At 34.0% G+C, this 22,051-nt stretch overlaps 1 protein-coding gene across 8 annotated transcripts in view; it reads right to left on the reverse strand.

Moving 5' to 3' along the window:
• Positions 1 to 22,051, reverse strand: part of SOX5 (SRY-box transcription factor 5) — a 1,032,593-nt gene that overhangs the window by 412,175 nt on the left and 598,367 nt on the right. For 3 of the 8 annotated variants that reach the window (XM_073020546.1, XM_007967908.3, XM_007967907.3), the window contains exon 1: positions 9,017 to 9,181. The exons of 2 other annotated variants lie outside the window; for them this stretch is intronic. In XM_073020546.1, coding sequence (XP_072876647.1) covers positions 9,017 to 9,054 — 38 coding nt within the window. In that variant the 5' untranslated portion in view covers positions 9,055 to 9,181. Of the gene's footprint in view, positions 1 to 9,016; positions 9,183 to 10,300; positions 10,824 to 22,051 lie in introns of those variants that run through there. 3 more of the 8 variants (XM_073020542.1, XM_073020541.1, XM_073020545.1) reach the window with 2 other exon arrangements.

A 22,051-nucleotide genomic window follows, 5' to 3' on the forward strand; every position in this document is an offset into this window, starting at 1 on the left:
ACAGATGCATACACTAAGAGTCAAAGAGATCTCAGTTTTTAAAGAAGAACTAGAACTTGAGATCTTAACATCTAGGTAATAGCGCTTGGTACTATGTTACATTTCAAAAAAAAAAAAAAAAATCAGTGAAGATACTGGCAAATATAAATCTTACCTAAAAGAGGAAATCATTTTATTTATAGAGGAGATAAGTCATATTACACACACACACACATACACACACACACATACACACTCATTCATTTGATAGGTATGCTTTAGACCCTGAACACTCAACTTTCTTATTATCTCAACCTAAAACCTCAAATATCCCTAAATATTACTCGAGCATACCTTGATTCACCCAACGTCTTCAGTTCAAATTTTCCATTAAATATACACCACAATACCACTTTCAATTTTTTTCAAGCTGGAATACTATTATATGTTCCTGTAGCACATGCCACAGGATTGTGAGCTGCAAACAAGAAAACGGGAATGAACCTTGTTTGTATTTCTATGAAATATTTCTTCCTTTCAAGATTTTTTGCCAAAACTGCAGCTTCATTAGAATTTGGCAGGATTCATTCAAGAGATCAACTGCCCTATAAATGAAAAAGTTTCTCCTGGCTTTCTAACTTTTGCATGTGCACACACGTAAAACTATTACATTCCCTAAAATAATCCTTCATATAACTGTTAGTGAATTCCAACTATCATTTCATTTACTTATAAAAGTCCAAATATATTGCCCCATCACTTTGATTCTTTAAATTGCTATCAGGATCTTTTGGATATGCTTTTATTTCTCTCGAAGAATGGTTTTAAAGCATTAAATATTCTTAAATTTTTTTATAGGTCAAATTAGATCCATATTATTTGTCGAGTAATGCTAACATTTTTAGAAATAATTACCCTATAAATATTTATACATCATAATCCTTACGGTCCTAAAAACAATACCTTTTCCTCTATTTCCCAAATTGTAGTTATGTTTAGGACTGGAGGAAAACAGAAGTTCTACTCTCAGGAATAGTATTCATAGTTATCTTTCTTTTTCCATTCCTAGGTGTTCTGTCTGACTATTGGTACTTTGAATATTACATAAAATATAATAATACATAATGCTGTATTATAGATGACAAAGAATCTGAATCTGATATTTTATATTCCGTTATCACTTAAGGTCAAAGTTGAATTAGTGAATGCATACTAAATTGAATAGTCTGAGCACCAGTTCATTCCGTTGTACACTAAATAATGGGCATACTATACATTATCCTAACGAATCTCCAACATAGACCTCTTAGAGTACAGATAAGAAAAAAGGAAGGAAATATTAACCTTAATTATATGTGACATCCCCCTGCAACCTCTTTTCAAACATATTATGAAACTCACTAGCTTAAAAAAAAAAAAAAAAAAGACAAAGGGACCTCAGGAGAGAAGTAAAAAAAAAGTCTTTGGACTTTGAAAACCATTGCCCAACAAACACTGGCCCAGGGCAAATAACCAAAGGAAGAATTGTAGGCAAACAAATAATACTTTAACTCTGCAATTAGAATAAAAGTGTTTTAGAACTTTGTCAAGCAACCTAATTAACTGTGACTGAAAAATTAATAGTATAATAAAGTATTACTTTTCCACTTGTGTTCTCTTAGGTTAAGGAATATTTCTCATTTTTCAGTGTTTTATTTCTTTTTCATTAAGATATCTTTTATTAGATAAACATAAAATAGTTTAAAATGATATGTGAAAGATCTTCTGTAAAAGTTTCACAACCAGTGTTCAAACAACCTATCTCCCTAGTATTTCAGTCGTACTTAATACAAAAACAAAAACAAACAAACAAACAAAAAAAGGCAAATTCAGTACTAATGTAAACACTGACTGCATTCTGAAATGAATTTTGATTAAAAATATGCCAAGAAAACATGATTTGGGTCTACCTCTTCTTTTACTCCTACACTAAGAAATTAACAACAGGCAACACAGGTTAACTCTTTCCCTTCTTTTCTTGAAAATGTTCCTGAAGCCCTAAATGAGAGGACACATCCTTTATAAAATTTCTACTCAGTGTCCCAATTGATCTAACTCCCTTAAACTGCCAATATCAAAATCGTATAAGGCTCTGAGGCTTTTTTTGGCTCTATGCAGTGAATTTCATTTCTTCATATTACACTTACTCTCATGCGTCTGATCCTTAGGTTTCAATGTGACAGAAATGATTGGGAAAGGTAGGGGAACCAAGAGTGCATAGAACATAATGAAACCCTATGCATCTCCACAATGAGAAATATTAAAGTGGAGCTACACATACATTTTTAAGAAAGATCATATCTTCTGTTTTTTAACATTTTCTTTTCTAAAACACACTTTCTTTCAAAGATGTGAAGAGCAGAAATAGAAACGCTGTTACATATGAAAGTTTCAACGGATTTGCTGCCAGCAGCTTTTCTTTATAGTGTTCCTCTTACCTACACTATGTGTTGGCACTGGCAGGTAGCCCTAATTCGTTAGTAGCCAAATTATTTTTGTCCCTGAAGTACGAGAAATCTCCATAGCACATGAATGAGACATGGTTTACTAGTTTACACACATTTTATAACTCCAAGAAACCAAAACTCATTCACAAATGCTTTCATTTCAGCAAAGAGAAGGGCCACAGAATATCAGAGATATCCACTTTGAATTTCTGGTCCCATTGTCCATGAGAAAGTGAAGAGAAAAAAAAATCTCTTTAACTTCAATAAAGAACTTTGATCCTTAATGCAAGAAAAATAAACAGCTTTCTGTTCACCACACTCCACATTTCATTTAAGTCAAAACATTTCAGTACAAGGCATTAAGAAAAAAACGTCATTTAGTAATAAACCTAAATGTCTCCAGATAAAAATTCATCACGACGGCATAGTACGTTTAGATAATGTGGTTCATAATAACTAGCATCCTCATATTGCATGATCATCAGATACATTTATACGCTGCTGTACCACCTTCACTAAGTTACAGAGAAAAATAATAAGAAATAAGCAACACTTAGAAAGAAACACATAACACAGAAATGCTGATTTAACCACAGCAAAACAAATCTCTGAATTTTAAGACAAGACAAAAGTAAATGTATTAACACTAAAGAGCCAAGTGACTAAAATGTTACTTAGATAAAAGAGAGGTTTGAAATACAATGAGCCGAGTTCAGGTTTGAATTGATTTAAGGTTTGACACTGATTTCAAATGTCTATGAACATCCATAAGCTTTTGTTTTAAATTTTCCTTCTGTCATGTTTATGGGCAAAACTCCTTAAACTACCTTGTAATATAGATTAATTACTTTCAAGCTGGGTGACAAAAGGGCATAATGACCGGAAAATGATACAAAAGAAACAAAAAATGCATGTTAACAAGTTTATCAACAAACCTGGGTAATTCTCATGAAGTACAGATTAAGGTTCAGTGGTTCCAAACTGGCAGCATTCAAATTGGGTTCATATTTGGGTTTTTTGTTTTGTTTGTTTTTTTAAACCACCTGTCCTAAAACGACATTGTTTATGCTAATTATCTTTGTTTATGCCACAATTCTGTTTGTTTACTACATTCTTTTAAAATACCATATCCCTATAAACAGTTCTCACCAGAATTCTTCTAAATCTTGTTTCGGTCTGGTCCTTCTCGGCAGCCCACTGAGCAGAATGCAGCTCTACAATGAAGGCACAAGAGCTGGGAACAACTTTGAGTCTCTGACTCCTCAGGCTGGCAAAGGGAGGGAGTACTGCTGAGGTTTTACTCTCAGGCTCCAAGGGAAAAGGATACTGAATGTGGAGAAATGCAACACCCCCCTATTGGACAAGCAAAACCATACGCCACAATATCTCCAGAGAAGATGTGTGAACTCTCAATTAGTAAGTAAAGAAAAGAATAGACAACACTAAAGGAAAGAAAGAACAGCTTCCAAACTGCAGGAGAAAACACAGAGGTCAGAAAGAATAAAAAGGTCTTCTCCTGAACCACTATCAGTTCCTGATCACAATGAAGGAATAGTGGCATTCTCCTAAAGCATGTCAAATTTAAATTTTTTCCCCACTCTAGCAATACCACTTGATCCTGTTTATCTACATAGTAAGCAAATTTCACATTTAATACAAATGATGATGCTATCAATCAATGAAAGAGAAAGAAGGAGAGAATGAAGGAAGGAAGGAAGACTTTGTCATGTTTTTGACAATTTCTTGTTCAAGAAAATTTTCCATTAGGAAGGAGATATTTCATGCTTTGGCTAAATCTTTAAAAATCTTTTTATCTTACTGCCATCATCGGAATCAGAGACCTGGCATATTGGAACTATACATGAGTTAGTACAACAGAAAAACTTAGATTAGTTTCTTTCCCAGGCTGTTGGATAACCCCATTGAAATTATAAATGAATAACAAATTATGAAAGAAAACAAAACTCATCAGTTATACTTATTTAACTAATCTATAAAAAGGGAGATATTCAGCTTACATAATGCACATCTGCATTATACAATATACTCATTAGGTTTCTGAAGAATTGATAGTGGAAAGAAAACAGACAATAAAAATCAGCCTTTACCCATGAATGTAATTTTGCTTTCTAAATGCATTATGAGTGCAATTCATATGAAATAGTTTCCAACTCTGTGGAGGACTAATGTGCTAAAGAATCAGAACAGGTCTTATTATCTGCCTCTCATGTATGATGCGTATACAAGATTTTTGCCAAAAGCTTCCTAAGAACAGGTAAATACTTTAACATGTGCTTATTATATTTGAGACACATAAGATAAGAACACATCAACATGTGAAGTAATCATAATATTTGCACATTTCTATGTCTATCAAACCTGCTAAACACTGAGCAGTACACAACGTCACCTGACATTTAACCCTTAATTGTTCTTGGTAATCAGTCAGGTCTCCTGCCATGTCTTCAGGACAGTATTTCAGCATGAGTGTGATAGAAATGTGGTTTATGAACTGCCTCATGCAAGCTGCATTCCAAACCAATATCTTAGCTCAGTTAGCTTGCAAATTATTGACGTGGTAATTAAAATCTACACTCAGTTGTAGACATTGTCTCCGCTGTAAAGTAGTAGTAAATAACAAATAAATAAAATTACCAAAGGCTATCAGAACGTCCTGAAAACATAGTATCAAACTTATAGGTTTACAGTTACCATTAGGTGACAGAATGTGAACAGATAACTTTTCTGTGACTCACACCTAGAGTGTGCCTGCTAACCTGAATGCACTTATCACTCGTGAGCACAATGGACTTTTTTGTTGTTGTTGTTAAAGGTTTTAATTAAGCGAAATATATCTGTGTAATAAATATTTCATTACTATGGTCAAACTTCAGGTAACTAAAATACCACTAATGTCAAAGAGTTGTTTTTTGCAAATGTCCAGCCGTAGCTTTCCATGGAATTTTATGAATTAGTTTGTAAAAGGATCTGATGTATATTTGTTTCTTCAGAAAAATACTGAAAAGTTTCCTAATAAGAAAAATTATTTAGTCAGCATGACCAGAAATAAATTTGATGGAAATATGAAGTAAATAAGTTAATTTTTATTGCAGAAGGTTTTACTATTGTAGTATTCCTTTCAACATCTAGAAAATCTGCTGTCTGTTGTCTGCACCAATTTGGGAGAAGCAATCAAATAGGTGATACTAACAACCTAATTTGCATAATCCCACGACTTTCAATCCCAACTTTTTTCTTCTTTCTAGACATTATCAGAACTGTCTTCTTAAACAGTCATCTTATACTTGCTATTTAAGTTTCTAACATAAAGCAATTAGAAACTGTAACGAGTAGCTTAGACACAAAACTATTATATTACAACTAAAGGGGACAGATAAAATAAAAAGGAAAGAAATAGAATATTGAGAACCTATCAAAAATGGCTATTTTACTTATCATGAACAAACTAATATTGACATTTAAGGCAAATATTTTCATTTCTTCCTTGGAATATCAAAAAGTAGGTGACATTCTCAAAGGAAAACCTTAAGTCACAATTTTTCATTATCTACTTTCAGTTAAATATATACATTTATTGACTTCTTTTAAATATTTGGGGAGACTTCGGGCGTTCATTCTAATGATGCTATTACTCACATTTAGACCATGTTGCCAGCTATGTTTTCTCTAAACGGTAAAATGTAAAAGACTTTCCTTACGAATAATTTTTAGAACATATATGCCCATTTGCTTCCCACCTGGGAATTGTGTTTTTCAGTAATCATAATCAGTTTATCACAAGGATGCGTGAAAATAAAAATATTTCAAGTTCTTTACCTTTTAGGATCACTGTTCTATTTGCACTACCTCCTGCATATTTTTAACAAACAATGAAATTGTTACTACTTCTTAACTATTTAACAACTGCTTATTAGTCTGAGAGTACTGACCATGTTCATTTCTAGGGAGGATAATATAGACACATACAAATCTAAACCCAAATTTTGATCCTGATATTTAAGTTTTGAATATTCCTTAAAGTTCAAATAGTCTACAGGCTGGGAAGAATAAAAGATGGACAAGACTCTACCAATGAAATTAGTTAAAAATGATCACATAAAACTTTTACAGTACATGAACCCCAAGCAATTTATTATGTTCTCTAGATCAAAGTTCTCTATTTCACAAAGAAATTTAGCAGTCTTCTTTTAGATTTCTAAGTTTAAGCGGAAAATCATCTATAGCAAGTGATCCAACAGAATAAAAATTAACAGTCAACAGAAATGACCTATTTATTCAGTGAAAGTTGCAAACAGTTGAAAAGGCAAAAAAAAAAAAAAAATCTAATTATATTTGATAGTTTCATTACATCATAAATACCTCCTTTGGAGAATATAAATATTCAATATTGTGTCTACATGATATACTGTATCATGCACGGGTGCCTATAGAAACACTCACCCGTACAAATTCAATGTAAACAGATAGTAATGATTTGCTGACATCTTTGTATGTATTACCAATTACAACCACAGGGGAAATTATTAAGGAACATTATATTGTACGGCATTTTTCAGAATTATTTTAGATACTAATATTTCTCAATTTGATAGTCATACTAACAACCCTATTGATTATCACTTGCTTATTTAATTAGCTAGTTAGAAAAGCATGCCTCTGGGTGAAAAAAAAAAATGAAATTCCCACCAGAAGGAAAAAAGATGTTAACAGATTTGAGCATCAGAATAGGAAAGGGGAAAGTTTAGTTTAAAAAGAGATAATTGAAAAAAAAATTACAAATAAAGTTCACAGCAGGAAGCTTGCCTATATAGAGAAATAGGCTGCAGCCTGTTAATATGTAACTACCTTTTTATAAGTACAATCTGTTAACAGGCTTACAAATCAGTCTCAGAGTTGTATTTGCAAAAAGTATAATTAGAATTAAAGAATATTATCATTTAAGTGCTACTCTGTGCATTCTAGAAAACTTAACTGTGTTAAATTAGCAAATCGCTACATTAGGTAATGTATAGTATGTTTCACTATGAATAACTTCAACATCTACCTATGAAATAAGGCTATATTTGCAAATAAAAGCTCACTAATTAAAGAGTTAATATATAGAACTGAAAATTTTAATTCAAAACTGTAAAGAAAGCTCAAACATTCGCTGGAATTATCTAGTAAAGATGCACTTTAATTATACAAAAAACACACAGAAGAAATCAAAGAAAGATGACAGCACTGAAGTATATATGTTGGCTATTTTACTTTCTTCCCTCATTTGATACTGGCTTCTCTAATATGTGACCACATTCAAGCGTTACTTTATCCTCAATACTCTTTTTCTCTTCCATTGCTTCACTTCTAGAATGTTTTAATCTTTGTCCTTTCTTTTTTCGTCTTTTCATATCAAATTCAGTCGTTTGAGCGATGAACAGCTTGACTTAGCATATTTTTAACCAGCTGGTCTAGCACCTAGCTTGCATTGCATAGTCAGATACAACAAATGTTTATACAGAAGGTAGCTTTCATGAAAATGAAAAAAAGCCTGGGTATCATGCATCCTGGCTTTTTTTAGCTTTTTTTTTTTTAATTCACCATACAGAATACAAAGTTTGAATTCTTTTTAATGGCAAACAAAATTCTATTTATAGTTCAAAAAAATGAACTTATGCTGGGATAAGAACTCAAATTTAAAAATTGCAATGTGTACTTATAGGAACATTAAGAGGGCTAAAATTCTTTCAAAGCCCTGCTTTACTTGCAACAACATCAAATAAAAGGATGTTGCAAATACTTCTCTAAATAGGAACAACTTAATTACAAATACACTATTCCCATCATAGCAAAAGGGGAAAATACAGTAAATTAAAATTCAGTGAAGACAGCTAACACAGAAAGTGGTCACTAAAACTTAGAAAGGGAACAGCCCCATTTACCCCCTTTTCTCCCCTATTTTTGACACTTACGGAGTAATCTAATATAGCGGTGATGTTAAATTTTCTTTGGAGAAAAAAAAAAAAAACGCTCTCTTATATCAACAAAAGGTCATGTGCTTTACTGAGCAGCTTCCAAAGTTTTACGGAAGGATCAAATAGGAACTTATAGCCTCTGTTTAAAGCACCACTAAAACCTTCTGTCACCCTAGAAATTACATGAGACCGAGATGCTGAAAATGGTAACATTCTGCACAAAAGCATTTTTAAAAGGTGGGGAGAAAACAATCAATGAAGGAAGAAAATAAGAGAGTGAATGAGAAAGAGAGAAGCAGCGAGTTGGGGAGAGAGAGAGATGCTTAAGGTTCATTTAATTTGCTGTTACAGGACGCAACCTGAAAACATTAGCAGAAATCCCGGAGACTTTGCAAATCAGTTCAATTTGGTCCGGGCAACCACAACAAAAAAAATCAGCTAACAAGACTGCAGAAGCCCCAGCTAAAAGCTTCTCTAACAAACACATTTTGGGGGAGCATCTTCCAATGATTCAGAGACTACTGTAAAATGGGAGAGTTGTACTTCAATATATTAGGGGGAAAAAACTGTACTCACCTTTCAAACTCCTGAGGTAAATCAGGGTCAGTAAGCATGCTGGAAAAGCACAATTTCCCTTTGTCACAGCAGCCACCTATGATCGTCTCCAACTGAACCTGTCAAGTGAGTCCAAACCTTCTAAACCAATTGATTTTCTCTCTCTCTCTTCCCCCCCCTCCCTCTCTCTCTCTCTCCCTCTCTCTCTCTGTCTCTCTCTCTCCCTCTTTCTCCCCCCCTCCTTTCCCTCCTCTCCCTCTCCTAGGACTCCTTGACCAGTCTCTTAAAGGGGCAGTGCACTTCCAGCAGCCGGGTCTGGCTGCTCCCCCCTCCGCGGAGCCACACGCTCCGGCTGCAAGGCTCTAGACAACCTCAGGGTGCCTGTCCTTTCCTTTTAATTCTCTCTTCTAGACATCACTGAATGTGAGAAGTCAACTCATTTAACACGTCTCCCATACTCTGTCTTCTGAATCATAAAACTCACACACACACACACACACGCATAACAGTATGATTTTGTAAAACGTATTTGCTGATTGAAAACCAAGTCTAGATAATAACAGAAGCTCGATTAAACTGCATTTATTAACTAATTAAGCAAAAAATTTAAATGTTAGCAATAGCATTTTTACACAAAGAATTGTTACTCCTTCTCACCCTTTTCTAGGCTCTCTCCGTTCACACACGGAAATACACGCACACATACACACACACACACACTCACACACACAACAATCGGGCATTGTTCTGAGGGAAGAAAAGCAACTTTGACAGATTGAAATATAGCAGAGGCCCCTTCAAGGAAACCTGTAAACAACTTGTCACTCACTCTGTCCGTCTCCCTGTTAGCTCGTGCTTTCCGCAAAGTGGTGCGAACGTCCTGGCAACCCAACCAAAGTTTCCTCAGCTCTAAACTCCATAAAACACGATGTGCGATGTGGAGGGGAATAGGTATCCACATGCCAAAATAACACCCACGAGCGCACAAAAACCCAAAACGAAATCAAAACATAACAACAAAAAGACGCTACTAACAAACTGTCCTGTTTGGGATCGCTGGGGAGGTCAGGAGTAGGAAGCGCTCCCCTGGCTGTGGATCTCTTTAATTTCCTCTGCCCAGGCAGTCACAGATAACAAGGTGGACAAACTATGGCTTTACAGATTCTAAGCTGGCTGGCAAGGCACAGCCTCCATAGCAGTTCCAATTATCTAGATAAAAATCTGGCAGGCGAGAAAGGTAATCAGGTAATGTACCTTTGACATGAAATGACAGAGGCACATACACACACAGAGAGAGACACTTACACAGACATGCACGCAGAGATGGTGGCTGCCCCGTGCACCGCAGCATCTGGTCAGGGAGTAAGCACACACTCACCAACACGAGATAGTGTGCATTCTTCACACACGCATGCACACACACACATACACACACACACACACTCAGTCACTCACACACGCTCTCCACTCCTACTGGGAGGGTTCATTCTGCACAAAAGGCTACATTACAGAGCCCGCCCCAATAAGGGAAAGAGAGGAAAAAAAAGCCTTCCATTGTTGAGAGGGCAGGTCAGTTGATTAGATTTTCTGTGGAGAATTCCACGAGGAAATTCCCTTCAAAGCCGAAGTGATTAACTGGGGGCTATTCTGGAAATGGAGCAGACAATGGCTCAATAGTCTGTACAGCCAATGTCCAGGCTGGCACTGAACTCACTTAAAAAAAAAAATAAAAGCCAGACTCCCTGTTCTTTTCCACACATTCCTCCCCCCCAGCCCCCTCCACTCCTTCCAACTTCCCCTCCCAATTCCTTTTATTTTGCAGCTGGACAACATTAAGAGCCTTTAAAACCACAAGGGTTGACCCCACGGCAGTTTGATTAGGTCCCACTTTTTTTTTCTGGAGACAGGCAGACAGTAAGTTTACTTTTTTAGACATTCACAATGGTACATCATACACATAGTCCGAAGACAAAAAAAATCAATTATTAACTCATATTAGTAAATTTATTCTTCATTCAAAGCTTATACATTTTTGGACAAGTTGATAATAACTTAATATTTAATTCTATCATCAGGAGATATTCTAAAAATATACGCACACACACTACAAAATCAATGTGGAATAAGATTTAAGCATGTCACTATGGAGTTAAGACACTAACAAAAACACAGAACTATGACCCACCCTGAAAAAGCAGTTAACAAGGGATGTGGCAAAAATGACTTGATGCTGACATGATTTTCACTTTCAGCAGTTGGGGAAGGGGGGAAGAATATTACTCACTAGTCTTTCGTGTTGTTAATCTCAAATTATGTTTTGTTCCAGCAACAACCTACTCCTACATAGAAAAATGAGAAAATTGTTGCATTTATTTTAACTATCTATTTTTTCAGCCCGTAAGGGACCTACGATCTAATACGCTCTAATTGATAATGTGTACAAATGATAACGTATACATTATATTTTTCTTCATTGGTTAATGGTGGTTATGAGAATTAGGGTATAGTAGCTGCATCGCTATATACACCTTTAAAAACATTTTAAAAATTTTGTCCTAATTAGGAAAAATCTTGCTTATCTGATATCAATAGAGGAAAAAAAGTGAAGAAGGAGGATGGGTGAGTTACAGGGAGCCATGGGAGCTGGAGTCAGGAAGAGGAGGATGCAGGAGGAGAGGACGCAGAGAGAGCACAAGAAGGAAACACAGTGGCAGTGTAAAGATAGAAACAAAGATAATGGCCATAAGGCGGGATGCTGAGATCCGTATGGTCCCAGCTGCTGTCTTGCTACAGCTACTACCTCTGGTTGTTTCTCTGAAACTCTAATCTAGAAGGTCAACAGAACAGGTAAGAAAGAAAGTAGGAGTGTTTGAGGCCAACTATAGTATAAAGAAAAGATACTCATATTAGAATCTTCCTTATATTTGATTTCGATTTTATTGGCACTTAATATATGTATACATATGTACATATGCCAAATAAACACAAAGAACATGTAAGAGAATTTTAAATGGTTTGAAAGTGAGTTTTTTGACTTTAATATATTCTGCAAACATTACTGTAGCCATTCAAAAACAAATTATTTCTTGCACAATCATCTATGCCAAAGGAGTTGAAATAGACTAGGAACTAGACAGAAAATTTGCCAAATATAATAATGATCATCCTAATAATGATAATTTGAACTAATGGAACTCTAAGATCATAAGGAATTTTGCTCACATAAATTAGCTCATGGATCTTACACAGTGTAGAAAGGGGTAGGTATGTATTTCCCTAATTTTCCCACTGTTCAACTTGGGCAAACAGAATTTAAAGTCATTCAACGGTTAGTAGCCCTTTTGTTACTTGAAGCCACTTCTATCTATTTCACTTGTGACACCATAATGCAGAATAAACTGATTCTCCAGAATTTATAGTTAGATGAAAATCCCAAGATGGTACTCACATTTTAAGAGACCTGAAAGGCTTTCAGGTAATTGTTATAAAAAATAAAATTTATAAAAGTGTCATTAAGCTAATACTGTATATGATGGTTTAATTGAATAAATATTTTAAAATGTACCTCTCTAAGCTATAAAAGTTTTCTTTCATTTGAATTCTATATTGAAAATTAGCATTTCTGTTAGACTTTAGAATATCAACAAAAGGGAAGACTGTTCCAAAATGTTTTGGTTAAATTTTGCCATGGGTTATTTTATTAAATGATCAAAATGATCCAATCAATACAATGTTCAATATTAAAATACTGTTAATTGAATCATCTTTTAAAATTTTGCATTAAACATTAAAATGTTTAAATATTAAATGTGTTCATGCCTAGCACATATATTAAACCTAAATTCTTTTTCAATCATCTGAAAAGCTTAAGATATTCAATTGATGATAAATATTCTTTAAATCAGAACTAATACCCCAATGTGATGTTTGTTAAGGTTTCAAAATATATCTTTGTTGAGAAACACTTTTGCATTTACTTAACATCTATTAAATGCTTACCAATATGTTAAGTGCTGCGACTTTAACAAAAGAGTTCAAAAAAAGTTATAACAATTCTAGTTATATATATGTATATAAAACCAAATTTCCAATCAAATTTTTAGTATCCAAGCCTTCTGAGGCAGATGTAGTGAGAAAAGTTAAAACAAAAATAAAAAAGCAAATGAACAAAAAATAGTGCTAAGAACGTAACTGAATAATACATAAAATGGTAAATAAGTGTGATTGACAAGCACAGATACACAAATAAAATATATTTTCAGAGATGACCAAAGTACAATAGAAACCCCAATAAAAGTTTTATATTGGATGAGTCTTTCTGACACTGCTGCAGCAGTATTAGGGAAAATGGAATGAACATGAAAAACTACGCTTTTGAGCTCATGTTGTTTCCATTGCAGATAGTAAAAGGGCATTCACACAGGCTAAGGAATATAAGATATGCTAGAGAACACTGCTGGAAAATTCTCAAGGAGACTATCAAGAACTTTTACAATCACAAACAAGTTATTTTCAAATGTAACCCCTTTTCAGGTATAGTTTCCAGCATGCATTCCTACTATTTTTGTCCTCATTTTAAAAGGATATATTTTCATTCCTCTATTTTAGATCAGAATCATTAAATATCTTCTATTTTCACATCTGAAATAAAAATATGTGGTCATAGGTGCAAGTTACACTTTCCTATTTGATATGTGTTCCTACCATCAAGCTAGTTTTCACATCTCATAGAATTTGGAAAACTTATTGTGAGAAATAAAACTCCTACTATTATAATCACAACGAATTCAAAGCATATCAGTGTCAGACAATATTACCATTTTATTGCCTTCAGGTGACACAATGGGCATGAAGAAAATGTCTTTTGCCTTTGCTGTTATTTACTTTGTCACAAAAAATTAAAATTAAAAAAGGACACTTCCCCTTTCAAAAAAAAGAAAGAAAGAAAGAAAGAAGCTTCCAACCAATGTACATCTGTGAGTCATTCACCAGATGCCTGGTGAGCTCACTATTGACCTATCACATGTAGCTTAAAACTCTTAGACTAGCGTCTTGTAATATTGGACCTCTTCAAAAAATGTCTTAGGCATTCTATAGCCTATCTTCTTTTTTAAAGATCTAAAATTCAGTTCCCCCTAATACATGTATGCCAAGGAACTGGTACACAATAGCCTACAAATTCAAGGTCTTTCTAACTTCACACTCTTTCTATTGTCAGTTGGTTAGAATACACAGATGAATTGTTCTCAGACTGCATATTTGAAGAAACAATGTTCTTCAGAAACACCTTCACCTTAGAAACTCTAGCTTCATACTTCTTTCAATGAAATGATGTCATTTCCAGTAACTGCTTTCAGTGTATGATCTTATGATTTATCTTGTTATTCAGAATAGCTTGAAATAATTTTAAATGAAAGCTTTTAATTTCTGAGGAATTCCTATCTAGATGATACATAATAAAAGACACTATCTCATTTAATAGTCAAAACAACTATATGCGATATGTAGACTTATCCCAATTACGAATGTGCAAGTCCCAAAACTAGTAGGTGCAGGGCTGGAGAACATCCAAATTATTGATAGGCCATATTTCCTGCACAGTTTTTAAAGGTAATGAATTTTAGTTCATCTCAAATACCACATAATGGCAATTAAGTATAGAACATACAGGAAAGTGCTTTACAAGTATGTTTTTACGGTAACTGAATGTCCAAATTTTGGAAAAAGTTAGGGTTAGAAATGACTGTCCCATTTTCACAAATAACATAAAAGATAGTTCATTCACACAATTAAAACAGAGAAGAATAGTATTCTTATCTCATTTGTAGTGATGACAATCACCAGAACTAGTACTATTCTTCATGTAATTTGGCTCTATTTTTAAGAATAATTTCTAAAACAGGTTTCCTTGTCTAATATAGTTACAATTTTTACAATCTCTGGTAAAACCCAGGGGCCAATTTTCTGGTCCCTATGCAACTCCTTTGCAATGGAATTTCTGTCTTATATAAATAATCAATTATTTCAGGCAAAGGTTGTCAATTAGGAAAATAAGACCTACTGAATTTATGCTTTTCAATTTATTTTTTTCGCTCTCTAACACTATCATTTCTCCTTGGGATACATGGTGATGTCTCATGGTTTGTTCATTTATGAGGATGAAAATAATGTAACTCAATCACCCTTGTGGTAAAAATCAGAAGGTTTCTTTTGAATAAAAAAAAAATTCATACAACCCATAAGAAGAAAAGTCATTCAAATGGCACTATACAAATAAAAGGGCTCTTGGCCACCAAATTTTGGCATTGTAATTTTTCAACCTTGAAGGTAATTCAGGGAACATACTGCAAGGACATTTTACCTAGAGGTAGCAGCAAAGTGAAAAGTGGCACCATTATTTTGCAACAGTGTAGTTTTGTGAGGTAACATTCTTGTTAGGTAATGTCGATAAAATATTTTAGTAGACATCATTCAGAAAGGTTTTCCCACCACCAAGGTATACATTTCATTTTATTAAGTAATCAGAGGAGAAATGAGAGTTAAAACTGATGAAAGTATGAAAATGTTTGAACAATTTCCTTCATTTCTGACTACATTTGTCTATGCTCCATATTCTCCTTTGCTTGTATACTAAGTGAATGACAAATCTTATTCATAGTGAATGAGAATGTTACCTGTTAACAATGTTCAGTCTACTTGTATCTAGCACAGTATAGTGGAAGAAATTATGGCTAGGCTGAAAGTTAGGAAACCTGTACTCTAAGGCAGGGGTCCCCAACCCCCAAGACCAGTACTGGTCCATGCCCTGTTATGAACCAGGCCACAGAGCAGGAGGTGAGCAGCGGGCTAATCCACCTGAGCTCTGCCTCCTGTCAGATCAAACGCAGCATTAGATTATTATAGGAATGCAAACCTTATTGTGAACTGTGCATGTGAAGGATCTAGGTTGCACACTTCTTATGAGAATCTAATGCCTGATGATCTGAGGTGGAACTCTTTAATCTCAATACCATACTCCCACCTCACCTAACCCTTCCCACTCCCATGGAAAAAATTGTCTTTCACGAAACTGGTCCCTGGTGCTAAAAAGGTTGGGGACCGCTGCTCTAAGAAAGCCTCAACTACTCCTTCCTTATTAATGGCATGGTCTTGTCTAAGTCTTTTTTTTTAAGGGGAAGGGAACAGAGTCTCACTCTGTCACCCAGGCTGGAGTGCAGTGATGTGATCTCGGCTCACTGCAACTTCCACCTCCTGGGTTCAAGTGATTCTCCTGCCTCATCCTCCTGAGGAGCTTTGATTACAGGCATGTGCCGCCACACCCAGCTAATTTTTGTCTCCATGTTGGTCAGGCTGATCTCGAACTCCTGACCTCAGGTGATCTGCCCAGCTTGGCCTCCCAAAGTGCTGGGATTACAGGCATAAGCCACCATGCCCAGCCATTGCCTAAGTCTTTAATGTCTCAGAGAACATGATTTCTAGGTCCCTTTCAAGTATAAACTTCTGTTTCTATGATCTCTTCTTTGATACATCAATTTATCATTTCAAAAATAAAATTTCTTGCATTCCTCAGTTAAGTCTTTCTTTAACAATTTAAAGACTATTACTTGTAGTTGACAATTTATTTTGGCCTTTTAAACTATAGCATAATTCTACATTCATATAGCAATATAAGACATTGAGGAAAATAAACTGTTACTAAAGCTAATTTACATAAGTTCATTTAAGTTAAAATTACCAAGATAACTTAATTGGTTCCCCAAAAATGATGTTTTCAAAACTAATTTTATGACTAAGTTCATCTATTTGTGATTCTGAAAAAATTTTGTGCCTGAGATTTTAGTTTCCTAAGTACAATTATATTTATTAGCATTACTTAATTCAGTGAGATAATTAAAATAAGTTTAGTCTCTCACTATAGTAAATACCTCACGTGTGTGATGGAACTGTGATTGGTGTAGGGGGGAATAAATACAAGGGTCTTTGCCTGTATCAAAAATTTCAAAATATCAAATGACAAATTCAAACGCAAACTAAAAAGTTATAATGTTAGAAATCCTGACAGGCAAATTGTGTTCAAGAAAACCTAGTTCTTAAAATGCATTTTGTGGACACTCTGAAGAGCTGCTTCCATATAGACAACTTGCTTTTTTCATGTTGTTGTTAACAAAATGACTTACTGCCACAATTTAGAAAATAATTCAGAAAGACTATGCACAGGATGAAAGTATAATATAGACATTACCAAATGAATGTATTCATTCAATTACTCAACAAGCATTTATAGAATCTTAAACTTATACCTATATTTTAAATCATCTATATATTAAAATTTTAATGCATCAACTGCATATTTTCATAAATAAGAAAAAAGATAAGTTACTGTTTGTAATTTTTCCCTGATGCCGAAGAACTGTTTGGGAATCAAATGGTATATTACTATTTGAAAAACACCTGTTAATACCTCTAAATAAATCATAGGTCTATAATCAGAAATATTTATTTTCAAATCTTGCATAAAGTCAAAGCATAGACTAGAAAACTGTAGGTATTTGTAAAATATGCTAGTATCTTAAGCACATCTTAAAAAAATAAGAACATATATCTAAGGTCATGAATACTCTTCCTGGTATGGAAAACTAACTTCAGATTTACTCGTTTTTCATAACTGGGCCATTATTCTTAATCTTAGTAAACAAATCAACTTAATAAGCATTGTTCTTATATTGAATGTGTGCCCTGAATTTTATGAGGCACACTGAGAAAAAAGGAAAGAATCAATACACCTAATGGTTTTTTTCTGACCATCTTTTCTGGGCAGAGTACTCTGATAAAAGGTAGAAATGCAAAAATAAACTTTTTTCATAGAATTATGATCTAGTTCAGTATAAGGACATCCTAGTCTGTTTCATAAACAATTATCAAGTTCTTATAAATAGAAATCAATAATTTTCACACAGATTAGTTAATTTAATTTTTAACAAATCAAAGGAAAATACAAGGACAAAAATTAACTAGCTTCTGATTTCACAGCTTATAAGAGGAAGAAAAACTACTTGAACCAACGTCTTTTGATTACAAACCTAGTGTCTATTTCACTAGGAATTGACACTAGGTTTCTACAAGAAAACCTACCTAAAATACAAAATAAAAAGGTAAAAGTGTTATTTTATAAACAAAATTATGTGGGGATTTTTAGTTAAAAAAAAAAAAAAAGATATCAAACTGAGATGACCAGCTTCTAAACTTTGAGAATTTAGAATTAATTTGTTATACTTAGTAAAATATATATTAAAGAATCAATTGAAAACCCCCAGAAGTCCTATGAGAATTCAGAATTACTGTGGGGAAAAAAGTAATATGTAGAAATCAATATATTTCATATATATGATAACACCTAGTCATTAGAGATAAAAGGAAAAGACCCCATTAGCATTGGTAACATAGACAAAATACCTATGATTAAGTCATTCACATACAAGACCTATTTAAAGAAAGCTTTAATACAATATGAAAGACATATCAAGTTCCTCAATAGGTAGCATCAATATCATAAAAATATCAATTCTTCCTAATTTAATGTATAAATTTAATGAGTTCAAAATTAAAGTACTATCATATTTAAAGCGCTAAATAAATTCAAAATTTATATACAATTAAACAAGAATAAAAGGAAAAATTTTGAAAAGGAAGAAGAAGGAGGGTTTAATTTACTAGAAATGAAAACACAATATATATTCTCAATGATTAGGCTGGGCGCGGTGGCTCAAGCCTGTAATCCCAGCACTTTGGGAGGCCGAGACGGGCGGATCACGAGGTCAGGAGATCGAGACCATCCTGGCTAACACAGTGAAACCCCGTCTCTACTAAAAATACAAAAAACTAGCCGGGCGAGGTGGCGGACGCCTGTAGTCCCAGCTACTCGGGAGGCTGAGGCAGGAGAATGGCGTAAACCCGGGAGGCGGAGCTTGCAGTGAGCTGAGATCCGGCCACTGCACTCCAGCCCGGGCTACAGAGCAAGACTCCGTCTCAAAACAAAAACAAAAACAAAAACAAAAATAAAACAAAAAAAAAACATAGTATTGAATGAATTGAAAAGACAATGGAATAGAAAAGAACATAGAGAAAAACCTTAATTACATAGAGAGAATTTATTATATACTATTAGTCAAAACTATAGGTGGCATTCAACAAATGCCCTATATACTCAAATATCCAAACATAAAGAATAAAATCATAAACTATTAGAAGGGAACATGAGTGAACTGAAATATAATCTTAAAGAAGAGAGAGTATTACTAACAATGTATCAAAATCCACAATCCATGAAACAAAAGATTTATAAATCCAGCTATATAAACACCAAAAACTTCAAAGTGACAGAAGGCATCTATAGAAATAAAAAGATAACAATGACGATATCTAAGGAAAGGGCTACTCACTCCATGACCTATAAAGAGCTCTTTGAAATCAATGAGGAAAAGATCAACAAATCAATAGTAAAATAAGCAAGCAATATAAATTGTTCAAAGAAAAGGAACTAGAAAGTGTCCTTAAATAGATGAAAGATGCTCAACATATATGATTGTTCATGCTCTGGCCTGGCCTCCTTATCCAGCTTCATCTCTCCCTACATATCACAAATTTCATATTCTAGGTACACCAAACTGGTATAGCTTTTGTCTGAAGCGTACATTACTCTTGGAATATCTTCCCCCCTTCCCTTCTCCCAATTTATAAGGCTAACATCTACTCATCCTTAAAGATTTGTTGAGGTATCACCCCCTATTGGAATCTTATCCTAATCCATCACCTGTCACTCTTCTTCTGCAATACCCAGTAGAACGTAAATTCCCACCACTTGATGATAAGCTATAGAAAAAGAAATGTTTATCTTTTTCATTATTGTATCCTTAAGACGATTTCACAGCATTGTATGTAATACCACTGCGCTCTTTAACTGAAGAAAATATCAGAAGACTCCAGGACCCTGTTTGTGTATCCTGGTATTCCTAGGCCATTCTATAATCTGTTCCTCAAGATTAGAATATGCTCTTCCACTTTCAACATTACATCTAAGTTTAAATATTACTTCCTCAAAGAAGAGAGATTAAAATAGAAGAAACAACATGGAGTAAAGTACCAATGTCCATCGACAACAGCGATGTTATTAACAGAAGTTTGGAAATTGGAACATTCTGGTGGAAAAAGTGATAAGCTACATTGAATTTTACATAATGGCAGGTTTATATAATAGAGGTTTCCAATGTAGAGATGGAAATACTACACTGAAATGTGTAAAAATTTCATTAATGTTTTATTTCATGAGTATCAAAGACTGCGTGAGAAGGTGAATAAAGTACTAAACTAGAAAGGATAAGAAAGGACAAACACCACAAAGAGTTAAACAAACAAACAAAAAAGACCTATTTGAAAAGCCATTAATTTGGACAATTAGATAGTCAGTGGTGATAGAGACTCTTAAAAACCAGAACAGAGTTCATCTCAGGCAAAATGGAACCATAAATTCTATAGCCCTCCCTCACCCCATGTAAACCACACACGCAAATACAGAGACGCGTATATACACGCATGCAAATATTTCATTCCATTCAATAAGAAAACATAGGGTTTCCACATTAAAAATTATACATTAAAAAGGAAAAAATGAAGGCATACTCCAGGAAAAATACAACGAGGAAAGAAAAAAATGCTGAAATTTAAAAATGTCTAAAATATTTGAGAAAAAATAATGGACTAGCCTCTGCTTTCATAACATAACACACCTCTTTATTAATTTCATAATGGCAATAATCCTGTCAAATACAACTGCCATTCCATTTTTCCATGTGTCCAGATGCTATTTTTACAATTAGGCAGGCACTGCTATTTTGATTGCATTTAAAGTGATCAAATATGCAATTGCCCACTGTTGTCCTTTTCTTCTAGTATGAACGATTTGAGTCTTATTTTTGATCTAAAAATATTCCATTTACATCTCTTTGTTGATAGATTTTCCTGTTGCTTTATTTCAAGGTACTGTAGAAATCATTAGTGACATTATGCCAAGGGCTGAACTTCATAAGCAACCCGAACATTTTGATTCACTGAAAAAGAAACCCGCAATTCACTAAAAGAAAATGTAATGATGACCCTGTCCAATTAAAACTGTTAAATTAAATGAATAGAAATTAATGATTTCCCCTTATCATTCTGATATTCTAGAGGCATGGCAGGTGAACAATAAATACCACCACATATGTTAAAGATGACCAGCGATTTCTGGTTTAAAGAAAGCAAACAAATTATTTTATAAGGAGACTGCACTATTTCATAAAAGAATATTTTAATGGATGTATCTAGGTACCAAAAACCCAAATAACCTCTAAATTAAAACATCTTTAATTCTTAACCCAATTGGCAAATAGGAATCTATCCTACTAACTTGCTGACAAAACACAGGAGAATATAGGAAATGCTGCCTGAGCATTAGACTAGTCATGAAAACTCAAAGGAGACATCACTTACATTCTACTACTTCAAAAAGAGTAAATTTATCTCATTTCTATTTCTCTATAATTCCAGTCAAATACATATAATCATGCTTTTCCGTCACATATCCGTAGTTTTTTTTGATTATAAAAGCAGATGCAGGATTCAGGGGAATGTCCTTGATCCTTGAATCTGGCATTTCTATATAAGAGCAAAATTCAGTATCAGGGAGGACTAGGCAGGTTAATTTAACAATCTGACTTTAGAGAGCATTCAGGGATATTATCAACAGAATTACAACTGACTAAATCCTGAGTCTAGCATACACTCATGCAGGCATGCATGAATGAAGAACAAAAAATTGGAAGACTATACATTCTATACAATGGATAGTTTTTGGATTAGAGCTCCTGAGTCTAGCATACATGCATGCAGGTATGCACGAATGAAGTACAAAAAAACTGGAAGGCTATACATTCTATACAATGGATAGTTTTTAGATTAGAGGTATAGACTATCTTAAACAGGAATTCTGAAAATAAATCAGGCTGCTAATAAACTAGTTAT

Source organism: Chlorocebus sabaeus, chromosome 11 (assembly GCF_047675955.1).
Source record: "Chlorocebus sabaeus isolate Y175 chromosome 11, mChlSab1.0.hap1, whole genome shotgun sequence".
In the NCBI taxonomy this organism is placed as follows: domain Eukaryota; kingdom Metazoa; phylum Chordata; class Mammalia; order Primates; family Cercopithecidae; genus Chlorocebus; species Chlorocebus sabaeus.